A 14,438-nucleotide genomic window follows, 5' to 3' on the forward strand; every position below is an offset into this window, starting at 1 on the left:
AGGACACCACACAAGTTGTTATGAAAATAAAAGGATATTTATTTATAACAAGTCTACCCTGAACTCTTTATGAGTCAGGGAGCTAAGCACACAACAAAACTCTTAAGAAAATACTTTAAGTTGCACAATTTACACAAATGCCCGAGGGGCACGAAAAACCATATACTACAAAAGTGGAATGCGAAATACTAGCAGGTAAGTAACAAGATCCAGAGGCTTCAGGATCGCTAGGACTACACTACAGAACCCTAAGGTTAGGAGCAGGAGGCCTAGGGAGATCAGGTGCAGAGTGTGCACTCTCACGCGGGATGCGGGACAAAGTCTATGGATGCTAGTTTTCGTAAAGTTACTGTTATCGGACGAATCCGACTAGATAGGCTGAAAACGAAAAAGGATCTGGACACTTAGATAGTGAACCTACGTTGGAGCACCGAAATGCTCAGGTTACCTAGCCCAGGGGCTGCGGCTGCATAGGGTTCAAAAGACGTCGGGAATCCTTGTTACAGTCTATGGAGCCTGAAAGAAGAAGTTGCTGGCAGGCGACCAGTGAAGAAGTTCGATGTGATCCAAGCCTGGATCGGTGATGGAGACGACCTGAAAGCAGAGGGGACTCAGTTCTTAATCACTAGCCAGTGATTAGGTGGGTACCAGGATGGCACCGGATGAAGTCACCTCGACCAGGTGAGTGGGCGACGCTGGGCTCTGCAGTCTCTCGGACCAGGAGGCGTTGTCGGCGACCAGGATGGAGGTGCGAGCTGTCCCACGAAGGTGTCTGCTGTCGGCGATGCTGGACCTAGGATTGGGGCAACAAACCTTGGCAAAGGCAAGCCCACGCGGTGGACTCAAGATGGCGTCTGGAGTGGACCAGGAGGGTCCGGGGTGCTCCTCTCTTGGAAGGGAGCAAGGGCCAGTCTGGAGCAACCAGACCAGCGGTGTAATCGTCGTGGTTCGTCGTCAGGAGGGCCACTAGCCAGCAGGCAAGTGACCGGACAACGAGGTGAGCAGCAAAGAGCAGAAGGGCCCCACGCAGATCTCGTGGATGCTGGGGGGCTGGACTTCGGTGCTGGAGCTGCTCAGGGTTAGGGCTTCTCAAACCCCAAAGCACTCACTCGAGGATCCCTCGGCGGTCGTGCTGGATAAGCGTCGTGCAGTTTTGAAGATGGCCGGTCCCTTCAGGTCTCGTCACACCCACGAATCTCAGCTGGGCTGATGATTCAGGTAGAGGTCAGAGATGCCAGGGAATCCGGGTCTCGTCGAGCTGGGCCGTCTTAATCCGGAGGATGGACTTACAGCAAACCGCAAGTGCTTAGATGGTGCCCGCTGATGCAGGGTGGCTACTCCTTAGCCACAAGGGAGAGTCTTCAGAAATGTTCAATAGTTCTTTCGTGGAAAGTAGTCAAGTTTCAGAATTATCTAATTTGGGAATGGGGCCCGCTCCTACCTTTATACTAAAGAAAGGGGCTGGCACGCGACTAGGTCCTGCCCATGGGTGGGACCAGGAGGGGGGTGGTTACACCCCTCTCCCTTGTCCGGACTTTCCCCAGCTCAGGGGCTGGTGTGCCCCTGGAGCTCGTTCAAGCCGGCATATGCACAGTGAGCACTGGGGTGCCACTTGCAGACACCTTCCTCTCAGCCCTGCCTCCCTGGGATACACAGAACCCTGTCTGGGATGGTGCTAGCACCGCCCCTGACAGGAAACCCTTTGTCCAAGCTCTCCTCGCTGGAAGGACTCCCAGCAGCAGGAGGTCAGACTTGTGTCGGTGGGGGCAGCATCCATTTTGTGGAGCTGAGGCTGTGTTAAGCTTTAACCGGGGTTTACAGTTACATACATGTCGTGTCCCTCTAGAAGGGTGGAATGCTAACCCCGTCGCCAGAATTGGCATGGGGTTAGTATTCCAATTCGTATGACACCTTACTCAACCTGTTTTGATAAAGCGATACCAAAGTTGGCAAATAACCGCGAGGATTATAATGCACTTAAGAGTATATGGTACGCGTTATCATGGAACAGCTATTAGGACTTGGTTCTGCAAGCTGCAAACGGGCTCAGCTCATGCCAGAGCACCATCTCACATAATTCCAAGCACTCTGCCTTCAGGATTGATAAGGCCTGCCATAGGAGTGACTGATAGGAATACATGTGTCCATTTTAGGGTTAGATATAGGAATACTATATCTACAGCAAAGGGTGTTTACACCACCTTGCCCCAGCTGTCGTGCAGCCAGTTGTGTCAGATTTAGATGGCCAGCCAGGGGTGGCATAATACATGCTGCAGCCCCTGGTAGGCCCTGGGTACACCTATGCCCTGGGTACCTAAGGTACACTGTACAGGGGCTGATAAGGTGACTCAGTATCCAATTAGATATGTACCTAAGGTACATGGAATCCATTTTACAGAGAGAGCAGTAGGCCTGGGGTCCTGAATAGCAGGGTCCCAGGTCCACTAATTCGAAAAACCAGCAAAACACCAGGCAAAAAGTTGGGGGCAACCATAGTCCGATATCCACCTTCCTACACAGGTGTTTACGGACAACACCACCACCATGTGGTACTGCAACAAATGTCTGGGTGCGGTTGTGAACCATATGTCAAGAGGCTCTCCGCTTTTGGACATGGCTGGAACATCAGGGCATATCCCTGGTGGTCCAACACCTGGCAGGTCTTCTGAACGCCAGAGCGGACTAACTCGCTGCAGGTGCATGATGGTGGTGCAAGGTCTTTCAGCAGTGGGAAGAGCCTTGGTTAGATCTATTCGCCACTGAAGAGAGCGTGCAATGTCCGCAGTTCTGCACGTTGGAATTTCCTAGGCGGCACTCGATCGGTGATGATTTTCGACGCGAGTGGCGTTGCGGTCTTCTACACGCCTTTCTGCCTATTGCACTTCTGCCCAGAGTGCTGAAGAAAATCAGGTGCAACCAGGCCCAAGTCCTTCCTGTGGGTCCGGATTGGGCACGAGGAGTCTGGTATCCTGAGCTGTTACACATGGCCATCGATCCTCCAAACAGACTGCCTCTTTGGGAGGATCTTCTGTTGCAGCAGCAGGGGACGGTCCTCCACCTGAACCTGTCCAGCCCCCACCTCCTTGCTTGTAGTTTAAGCGGCAGCAGTTGTCTGCTTTCGACCTTCCTCCCTTAGTCTGTAACGTTATCTTGGCAGCCAGGCATCCCTCCACTAAAACGGTATACACCTGCAGATAGAACAAATTTCTATCATGGTGCACAGCAATGCCTGTGGATTCCCTTTCCGATCTCTCTTTGTGAGGTTCTCTTGTTCCTCCTTTCTTTGGCCCTGCAGGGCTCTGCTCTGGGCACTCTTAAGGGCCATCTCTCAGCCAGTTCAGCCTTTCTTAGGCTTCCTGATCAACCTTCTCTTTTCAAGTCTCCTATTGTAAATAGATTCCTTAGGGGCATTACTCATCTCTTCCCTTCTATTCCTTTTGTAATACCCCAGTGGGACTTGAACTTGGCTCTGAGTTATCTCATGTGCGCTCCCTTTGAACCCCTATATAATTGTCCTCTCAGACTTTTAACTTTGAAAACTGCCTTCTTGGTCGCCATCACCTCTGCTCGCAGGGTGAGTGAGCTTCAAGCCCTTTCTTCTAAACCTCCTTTCCTGACTGTTCATCCGGACAAGGTTGTCCTTCGCACTAGGCTGCCTTTCCTTCCCAAAGTGGTTACCTCTTTCCACGTAGGACAGACCATCACTTTGCCCACCTTCTTTCTGCCTCCGCATCCGTCTAAAGAGGAAGAGCAGCTCCATTGTCTGGATCCAAAATGTGCACTTTCCTTCTATCTGGAGCGCACAAGACTATTTTGGGTAGATAACAAACTCTTTGTTGGCTACTTGGGTGCCAAGAAAGGTTGGGCCGTACAAAAATGGACCATCTCTCGATGGGTCATTCTTTCCATACAAACTGCTATTCCTTGACGAAAAAGGAACCTCCAGTAGGGTTGCGTGCCCATTCCATCAGTGCAGCAGCAGCTACATGGTTTCACTGCACACGTTTACCAAACACTACTGCCTGGACAGCCAAGTCCGGAGAGATGGCTTCTTTGGCCGTTCGGTTCTCCAGGACTTTCTGGTGTGAACTTTGTTCGCAGGCCCACCTCCGAGGTTGGTATTGCTGGGGTATCTATTCTAAGGTGAAGAATCCAGAACTACTGGTCTCTTTAAGATCACCAGTTACTTCCCTACCGTAACTTTATATCTGTACCAGACATAGATTAGTTATGGATTCCTCTCCACAACCCATCGTCCCCGTTCTACGAACTGACTTCTAGAGTAAGGGACTCCCTTTCAGAGCCCTAGTTTTCATGCACCAGTGGGTCAGTGTCTTGCATGGCTTTGCGCTTCTGGCATGGAAAGTCCTGGAAAGAACGGACGTCGGCGCACTAGGGCGGCTTCTTACTAGGTACTGCAACATCATTTGACGACCACAACCCCAATGATGGACATGGAATCGACCGACGCCACCTATCGACATGCCGGGATACTGCTGAGGGAAAAATTCTCCGGATACAGTCTGGCGCCTGGGGGTAATTTTAAGGTGAGGAATCCATAACTTATTTGTCTCTTACAGATCTATTGTTACCGAAGGTAAGAAACTTGTTCTTTAAGTGAACTGTTTACTTACCTGTGAAATTCAATATTTAAAAAGTACTTACTTGATAATGAAGTTCCTGATCTCAAAATTCATATAAAAATACGCCTTTTTTTTCTAAATGGGTCTCGAATTTATTCTTGTGTGTGCCTCCTTTATTGCCTCTCTAAACCATTTAGGCTTGTCTGGTCTCTTTATACAGTGTATCTCGTTTTGGTCCACTATATACTGTCAGCTTCCTACAGGGGGCATTTTCAGTTTGCTGTGCTCCCCTTCAGCCTCCCCAACGCCCTTCAGTTTTCATGAAAGTGATGGTGTTGGTCTCTGCCCATCTTCAGCGGTGTGAGAAAGTGCCTCTTTTTGTATGGTTAACCCCCACTTTTTGCCTGGTTTTAATGTGGTTGGAATGTCAATTTTGTCTTTGTGGAGGTATACATGGAGTTGTGAGATTACACAGGAAGACAAGCTATTGATAAGACTACATAAGAAATACCAACGCTATCCTATCTTGCTTTTGTGTTATTTTCATGAGTTTTTACATAATTAATTTGGCAGAAAACAATTTGTTTTTCTAGCTACCTAAATGTTTGCATTACTGCTGTTATTTTTAATAATATGAATATTATTTTTATGATATTTTTGGGGGGGATAGAAAACGGCATTTATGGACAAAGGGCCCAGCGGTTTAAAAATGGTAGAAAGGTCTCAGTTGGAGTTTCAAATAAACTGTGGCATTGTCCAACTTAATTTTCTCTGTGGAGTAGATTGTATTACAATATGCTAGGAGCCAGAGTTTTACCATTTGGGATAATGCTTTGGTCATTGCAGATGCATAGTTTACATTGACTCAAATATTTACATTACTCAAAACATTTCATCTGTTTGCCAAATGGTATTTACTGCCTTGTTTATGCATTATGGGTTTTCCGGGGGAGTGGTTTACGTTAAATTTTCCTAGACTACAAAGCATCCATTTGTGAGATCATACTGCACCATCATAAGCTGTGATTGTTAGGCTCACATACATGGAGTCGTAATATCTCCTGGCATTGGTTTTACCTTTTATTGGGTTGTCTTGCACAGGAAGGAGAAATCCAAGCGATCTGAATAGGTTTGTATTATCTGATAGATACTTCTAGCTACAAATTCCTTACCTTAGAATAGTCCCCATTTGTCAGACTTGATCTCAAAGTTTTTGAGCCGTACCCCTGCACACCAGTAGGTGATGTCGTTTGTGCCGGAACCCGCCTGCGCAGTGCTAATATAGGCGTCACCCTGGCATGCTGATGTCCGTTTTTTACTTTCCACACCAAATAACGCTGATCCTTGAAGAGCTACCCTCAGTCTTTTTGACAGTGTTTTTTCTTGACCTTTTGTCAAACTTGTTTCAAGAGATTTATCTCCTGGTGTGACGGCATTCCCTCAAGCTTCTTGCCTCCTGACGACCCAGGGACAGCCAAGATCCCAGTCTCACAGAATTTCCCTGGGAACTGCACCGGTCGGCATGAAGAAATCCAACTTTGCCCTGCCCGTCTAAGGGCCTGATTTAGATCTCGGCAGACTGGTTATTCTGTCAAACAGTGAAAGATATCCCATCCGCTGAAATATAAATCCCATTATATCCTATTGGATTTATATTTCGGCGGATGGGATATCCAAAATCTTTGGGCGAAGCGTGGCAGTTTGGTCACTCCAGGCCATGCACTTTGGCAGAGCCTGAGTCTACTTCTGCTCCACTCTTCCCGGACTTTCCTGGAGCCCGCTCCTGCCCAGTGGAAAGAACTTTGTGAGTCCATGCACCTTTTGGGCATCCCCAGCCCCTCTGAAACCCATAGTGTGACCTGGGTATTCCGGGAACAGTCTTGTGCTCAATTTTCTAGTGCGCACATTTTTTTCATGATAGAGCTCAAGCTGCTATAAAACATTCTAAATTGGTGGGGCAGTGGGAAATAAAGATGGAATGTCTTGTGTAAACCCCTTGAATCTTTAACTGGTTAAATGAATGGATATGGTCAGGGCACTCTACTACTCACGCTGTATAGTAGCAAGCAGGGGATTGGTAGTGCACAGTTCCTCCTTGACTAATCTCTTTCCTCTTTGTGGTGCACACATTTTGGGAAAAGAGCGACAGTCCAGCTAGTAGCCCCTTTGCAACTCCTCTTCAGTTGAGGATCCAATTGTCATTAGCAATACTTAAGGGGCATCATGAATGTCTGGAGGGATTGCCTCTTTTTCTTTTTAACGGCATTGCAGCTCTTGCTACCTCTTTCCTTACCCAATGCTGAATACTAAACTTAATCTATCCAGTAAGATACAAGATTCTCATTCCCAATTATCCTTCCTACTTTCTTCTTCTCTCATATATGCGACTGTGCCCATTCAATTGTTATAGTTGTCCTTTGGTTGCTCAAAGCTATATACAAGATCCCTTCTATATGAAATATATTGGCTAGATGGAAACTGTTTTGCAATAGTCTAAAACACTACTGCAAGTGTACTGTAACATTGCATTGTATTGTCATTTGACTCTCCTCAAACCCCATTTTACTACTATGATCTTCCTAATAACCATTTCTAGACTCTTCTCTCCTCTATCCCATTCAATCAGACTAACCAACTCTAACTCTCTAACAACTTCTGTTTCCCTGTACTAATCCATAGCTAATCGTTTTAGAGTAGCGTGTTACTTACAGAAAAGCACTTCAACACCTTGTCAGGGGCAGCAAGCGCTATATAAATACAATTAGATTATACAATTCTATTATGTTTCCTCCCAGGTCAATCATCATGCCCCAGTGGGACTTAAACCTCATCCTGATCTTTTTAATGTATGTGTCCTTTCAGCCACTGCACAATTGCACTCTCCAGTTATTGACCATCAAGACTGCTTTTCAAGTGGGCATTACATTGGCTAGGAGGGTCAGTGAATTGCAGGCACTCACTGACCACCCTCCTTACACCACTTTCTATCTGGACAAATTGGTACTCCGTACACATGGGGCCTTCCTCGCAAAGGTTGTGACGACTTTCCATGTAGGCCAGAACATCACACTGCCTACTTTCTTTGGTCCACCTCACCCTTCAAAAGAGGATCAGAGGATCTGAGATTTCACCGACTGGATCCACTAAGGGCATTGTCGTTCTAACTTGATTGCACTAAAAGGTTTCCGTTTGACAATCAACTCTTTGTGGCATATGTAGGAGTCAAGAAAGGGAAGGCTGTTCGAGTTATCTCAAATGGATAGTACTCTGCATTAAGTGCTGCTACGCATTGGGCAAAAAGCAACCCCCTGAGGGCTTGCATGCTCATTCCACCAGAGCCAAGGCTGCAACCACTGCCTACGGAGCAACTGTCCTTGACATTTGTCAGGCAGTAACGTGGGCACCTTTGTACACATTTACCATGCACTACTGCCTGGGCAGTTAGGACCGTCGTTATAGGCACTTTTCCTGTCTGCTCCTGCAGGACTACCTGGTTTAATTCTGCTTTGCAGGCCCGCTTCTGCATTACGTGGGTATCTATCCCAAGGTAAGGGATCTGCAGCTAGAAGTCTCTACCGGATGAACAAATGAGCTACATTCGGTAACACTTTATCGGGTAGAGACTATATAGCCGCAGATTCCTTTCCGGTCTTACCATCCTCCCTGCTATGTGAACTGATTACAGTGTGAGGGTCACCATTCTAAAGGATCTTATGTCACACCAGTTTTCAGTCTTCATCGTTGCTCCGCTCTCCTGGCATGGAAAGTCGCGAAAGGAACTGACATCAGTGCGACAGGGTTGTACCTATATAAGCTCCTGGCATGTCATGTCCGGTGCGGCTGAAGTGGAGCCGACAGACACCACCAACCAGCACACAGGGGTATTGCTTCAAAATGTCTGTATGCAGTCTAACACCTGGGGATTATTCTAAAGTTTGAAATCCGTGGCTAAAGAGTCTATACCAGATAAGGTGTTACTGAAGGTAAATAACTTGTTCATCTTGCAAAACAAAGTCAGAATGTGTTTTACCTACAGTTTTTGATGAACTTATCATTTTCTTTTTTGTAGGTTTCAGTAAATTTCGGTCCTTACTTCAAATATCCTCCCAAAGATGTCACTTATCGTCCTGTAAGTAAGATTTAAAGAATAAAGTCTTGTAAAGTATGTTGTGATACAATACACTCTGCTCCTTTGTGAATCCGATTTGGATACCAGTTTCAACAAAGGAAACTAGTACATTTTGAGTGTGAAAATACAATTGGAAATTACTGTGTAGGAAATGCACAACTGCTCGATACACTCTGTGTACAATTGAAGCCTTGCAAACTCTTGTTCAATTCATGCTTTTTGAGACTCTTAAAACATCTGCACATCTTTTTTTTTTCTCTCCATAGAATACAAAAGGGCAATATAGAGTAGAGAGCCAGTTGCCACCTATACTACATTTTATTAAGCGTTGTTGGGCATTCCTTTTGTAAAGGGTTAATTTTCAGGATTTGTCAAGTAGATAAATCTGTATCTTGCATTTTATACAGCTTTTTTTCTGATTTTTAGGGTTGGTTCAGAAAACGCCCCAGCATGTTTTTCAAAAACAAATGTAATAAAATTAGATGTACTTGTATACTGGGGCTTTCACTTTGCCCTCTTCGTTTATTGGTTTTCTTGGAGTGTTGTTCCCCTTTTGTTTCTGCCCACAACATACAGCATTCTTCATCCATTGGCTATCCCTCACTATAAATGACAGCATTTTTTTCTGATCAGATGTGTGCAGCCAATTGAATAGGAGTGAAACTCTGTGACGTTAACTAGTGTGCCTGGGAAACTGGGAAGCTCCTTTATTTTTATATTACTGCCAATCCTCTTTGAAACCACATGACCTATTTGGGATTTGAAACCGTAAAATCTGAAGGGCATAAACCTGTGATGCCAAATGACCAGATCCAGCTCTGTAGTCTATATTCCAAGGATTGCTGTTCCCATACCCCAAAGAGAACAGGAAATACTATATTTGACTGCCTTACATCAAAAAAGAGCTCCTCTGTTGGGCCCCAGTCTGTTTTTGGAAGTCAAGTTACGGAGTAGTTTGTGCCATCTTCAAGCCCCCATCATCTTTATCCCCTTTCCCTAACCCTCAAAAGCAGAGGCTGCAAGACACTCCAGATCTGATCTTGATCAGTGACTGTCATCTAAGGCCCTGCTCAAAGTTTCAAGCCACCCTTCATCTCAGACTGAGCAGTTTTCAGCAGTTTTCAAGTCCTTCAACACCCAGTTTAGCTGATTGGTACCTTTGCGACCACCCATCCAGTTCTTTTGGTATAGGTGGTCTTGTATCTTCATGTGGGCAGCATGTAAAGAAGTCTTCATCATTCAGGTTAATAGAAGCTTTTTGTATACCCACCTATGCAGCTGTAGAAAACTTGATGATTCAGAAAAGGGGGTGGTGATGAACTTGATAGCAGCGAATACAAGCAACAGAAAGTCATCACTGGATCACATCTCTGGAAGGATCATCACCCAAGGCATCATGGCATCCGGGCCCTTCAGTGGGTAAAGCCAATTCTTGATATGAGTGCTCCCCCGGCCGCAACCGTGCAGTCAATTTGGTTAATGAAACCACAGCACATTGTATTGGGGCCTCGTGTATGCTCTTCACTCAGGTGTACTTCAACTGCTGGGCTTTTTGTTGATAGTCCTAAATGGTGAGCAATTTGATCACCAAACACTTTTTTAAATGTAAGATTTTCATTCTTGAAAATAGCTTTCCTATCCTTATCTCCTTTTTTAAGTATCAAATTTAGAACTGTCAATCTGCACTATGCATTTGCTGAAGAAGGAAACCCTTTCAGACAAGCCGAATGAAGAAAACAAATAACCTGTGCCTCTAGAATTGAATCTTACCTGGAAAAATGTTGAGCCTGCTCCTTATAGTAGTTTAAAGGTTGCATTTAGTCAACATGCCCTGAGGAGCCAGTTTGCCAGCTCATTTTCCCTCTGCATAAAACCAGGACCCCTGAGCACTCTACTGCTTTCTTCAGGTTTATAGATTGATTTATCACAAGAACTCGTGGGTTCACTTGACCCATTTTAGAATCCCCATCTATTTAGTTCATTTTGTCCCAAAAGTAGACTTTTTTTTTCAATCGGCTAAGCCACACTTGACCTGCCTTTCAATGATTAGTCCAGCTGTCTTCAAATCGTGTCCTTCCTTTCGCCTCAAAAGTCCTAAATAGACCAGGACACTGTGTGAGCTAGTTCACTGCCAAACTCACATTCAATTGCAGATTGTGGAATGCATTGAGGCTTCATATTGGAGGCTGCAGGGCAAATAGGAAATCTAAGCTCAGACTTGGTGAAACACCGAGCATAATCTTATTGTCTCACCCCAACTCAAGTACCACAAGAAGTGATTCCTCCTCATTGAAACGTGTTCGCATCCTCGGACACCTAGAGATGATCCTTGGTGGAGCAGTTGTAGAATTGATGCTTACCATCAAGTCCCGCAAAGGTTACATCGAGTTAGTTGTTGAGGAAATTCACTGTTTTCCTTCTATCAATCTAGAGCAGAGGTGTCTTTGCATTCTCGTGCTTTAGTTGATGGGACAATGCAGCTTTTGGGTTCTTTAAAGGAGCTGACTCCCCACTTCTCCATGTAAAATGTAGTGTACCTAGCATAGTTTATTTGGGTTTATTTTCTTGGGTATTTTTAAAAGGAAAGGGTGGATTTCTTCTAAGTAAAAACCACTTACAATGCTTATTGACAAATTACAATTGATAAATAGAAATAGACCAAAAATGCTGTCTCTTCTATGCAATTCTTTTTATTCTGGCACATTTTAATAAGACCTATGATTAATGAGAAGGGTGTTCTTGGGACCCTTAATTCTCACTTTTAATGCCTGTCGGGAAGATTTAGACAAATTAATGAAGAACCAAAGCAGTTGGTTGGTGTTCAGAAGAATTTCAGATCCCATTAAACCTCTTGCTCCACATATTTTAAACAGTTAATAAGCCCTGGGATGCTACACGCCTATGCGTTTTGGCCTCAGATAAGGGAAGGTCATTACAGTAATCAGTAGAATTCCTTTTATACATTCTTTAAAAAATGAAAAACATCTATTAGTTGTATCAAGGAACTTCTTTTAATCTTCTGTTCAGCGCTCGAAAACAGCCAATATATGTTTCACTCCCTCCGGCATGCAGGCCTGCGTCTTTCTCAAGGCAGAAGGCATTGAGATCTGTATTTTAAAGTTGAGAAGGGGGTGTGGGGTCTGGCTTCTGTAGTGTTGTGGGGACATTTCCAGACTGCATAGTAAGTCTAATCCAGCCACTCACCTGTCCTTATCAGGGCTCGAAAAATCAAAAATAAATGGTACTATTCCTGCAGGACTAGTACCTTAAAAAATGTCCTCAACCTAACTGCAACCTAATTGACTTTAGTCTCTGAAAGCGGAGCAAATGTGACAAGATAACAAGATTTAAAGGCATCTTTATTGCTCATTAACTTTGTCCGCAATAAAAATGCCTTTAAATCTTGTTCTCTTGTCACATTTGCTCCATTTTCACAGACAGAGGACAAAAGTTGGTTTGTTTTCCTACTCGCCAGAAAGGGCGAGTAGGACCTACACGAGCTCGACCTTGTTCAATTTAGCTCGCCTATGCGAGCGGTCGAGTGGAATTTTCGAGCCCTGCTTATCTGACTGCATAAATGCCTGTTCTCACTTTTTTACATTTTTGTTAGATGTGAACTGTAGTGAGCCTGGCCTATTTTAGGTCCACGCCAAAGGGTGTGTAGCATCCCAAGTTTTATTAACTCTTAACAAGAAATGTGTTCAGAGTCCATTCTTGAGTGGAGATATGCTACTGTTTATCATTCCAAAGAAATACCCAAGCTCAAAAACTAATGAACCTTCAGCAACCTTTATTTTCCTAAGACTGTGCAATGACTGGCGTAGCTTGTGCCATCAAAATTACAGCCTTATCTTTCAAGTTTTCCTTGATCATGTCTTAAATTTGGTGTGTCGCATTGGGTTAGTTCCACAATTTTTCATAATCGCTGACAGCAGAGGAGCTAAAGGTATAAATGGCCCTACATTTTCAATAGATTTGCACTTCTGACATCTGTCCTCTGCTGAGCCCACGTTATCACCAATAGCTGCACCTTCAACAGGACAAATTAGTGGAATGACGTGGAATGCAACTGAATGGTCCGGCCACTTTTTATGGAGCAATCTTAAACTCTCTAATTTGGTTGCAAGATTAAAACCGTCTCAATTGTTATTTGCTTTAAGCCTCTATTCTGTTAGTTTGTGTAGAATGAACGCTCTGGTATTGTATGTGATGTTCTCTTGGTCTTTGATCATATTTGCAAAATATTCTTGTTACTGGGTTCAGTAACAGCAGAAACCTGTTTTTCAATATGTTTCTCAAAATATTTGTGTTTTTACAGAAGATCTGATGGTACTGACACATGTAAAAGGTATTACCAAAATATTGAAGGAAATTCTGCTGATTTTAATAAACACTCAATACACTTTTTTGTATTGGTTCTTAAAGTGACTAAGGCGTGATATCTGGAGTGGAATCTTTTCCTATTCCTTTGCCATTTTCTGACCAAGGCAGATTTTCTTTTAGGTCACAGTAGAAAAGGGGTTGAATTATTAACGTTTTATATGGGCCCAAATTATTTTTTATTAATATTCTGCCAGATGTGTCCTGGTATGCATTTTGTGTGATAGACTGCTTTTTAGGTTTTTTTTCCCAATTGTTGGTAAAAATTAGTTTATGGCCTTCTTTTGATTTTTGTTGAAGTTAGCAATTGCTGGTAGAGTGAATGTAAGATGTATTTCAAAAGAAAACAAACGCCACCTTTTAATTAATCGTGTTTTTTTTCCTTCTGTTTTTGCTCTCTCCTCAACCACAGATGAGTGACATGGGATGGGAAGCAGTGGTTGAGCACACGCTAGCCGATGTACTCTACCATGTGGAAACCGAAGTTGATGGCAGAAAAAGCCCTCCATGGGAAGGATAAATGTCCTAGTGTAAATTCTCATGTCAGTGTGTTGGTCAAGGCCTTGTTCCACCCATATCCTCCCACAAACCCTTTTACATACCTGTAAATGGAGCAAAGCAATACAGTCTCTAAGAAGGCTACATTGTGCTTCCTGACCAAAGTGCTCCTCTTTGTGGCAGCTATCTTCACTTAGAAGTGCTTAAGTAATGTTTGTTTAGAGTAGCATGCAGACTTCATGATGAATACTACTACTGGTCCTTAAAATCCATGAAGCAATTACTTTGATGTCCCCACTATTTATGAATGTACTTTGTTGTATTTTAGCCAGGAATGCTGGCAAGTAAACCTGCCTTAACATTCCCCTGGTGCTTGTTTCAGCTAGTGGGCATTATAGATGAAGGCACGGAATGTTTGCTGCAACATTGAAAAAAATGGCTGTGGTATTTATTTGTTTTTGCTGTATATAAAACTTTCATACATCTGCATTTAACAGAGTCAAAGTATCGGACATTAATGTAGCTAATATTTACACTTTTTAATGTAACTTGTATACTTTTGATTAAAATCTTTAAGTGATGCTTGTTTAGTTTTGATGTACTGCCTTTCTTGTTAACATGATGTGAATGTTTTGATATGGCAGCCTTTGTCGAGCATTATGTATGAGATCCACCTTTGAGTATCACATACAGCTTAATTTGCAGGGGAATGATTGCACTTTTGGGGTACAATCTGCATGCTGAATAGTTCGAAAATGACATGGATGGGTTTTGGCAACCTGAATTGTGGTGCATTGCTGCTATGTCCTGGGGATTGCCAAACCATCAGTTAACATGGCTTTGTAAGT

At 44.0% G+C, this 14,438-nt stretch overlaps 1 protein-coding gene across 2 annotated transcripts in view; it reads left to right on the forward strand.

The window, feature by feature from the left end:
* ASH2L (ASH2 like, histone lysine methyltransferase complex subunit) overlaps window positions 1–14,171 on the forward strand; it is a 247,416-nt gene extending 233,245 nt beyond the window's left edge. For both annotated transcript variants that reach the window (XM_086944037.1, XM_086944038.1), the window contains 2 exons: window positions 8,653–8,712; window positions 13,505–14,171. In XM_086944037.1, the coding sequence (XP_086800163.1) occupies window positions 8,653–8,712; window positions 13,505–13,612 (168 nt within the window). In that variant the 3' untranslated portion in view covers window positions 13,613–14,171. The remainder of the gene's footprint in view (window positions 1–8,652; window positions 8,713–13,504) is intronic.
* The last annotated feature ends 267 nt before the right edge of the window (window positions 14,172–14,438 follow it).

This window comes from Lissotriton vulgaris, chromosome 11 (assembly GCF_964263255.1).
Source record: "Lissotriton vulgaris chromosome 11, aLisVul1.2, whole genome shotgun sequence".
Lineage (NCBI taxonomy): Eukaryota > Metazoa > Chordata > Amphibia > Caudata > Salamandridae > Lissotriton > Lissotriton vulgaris.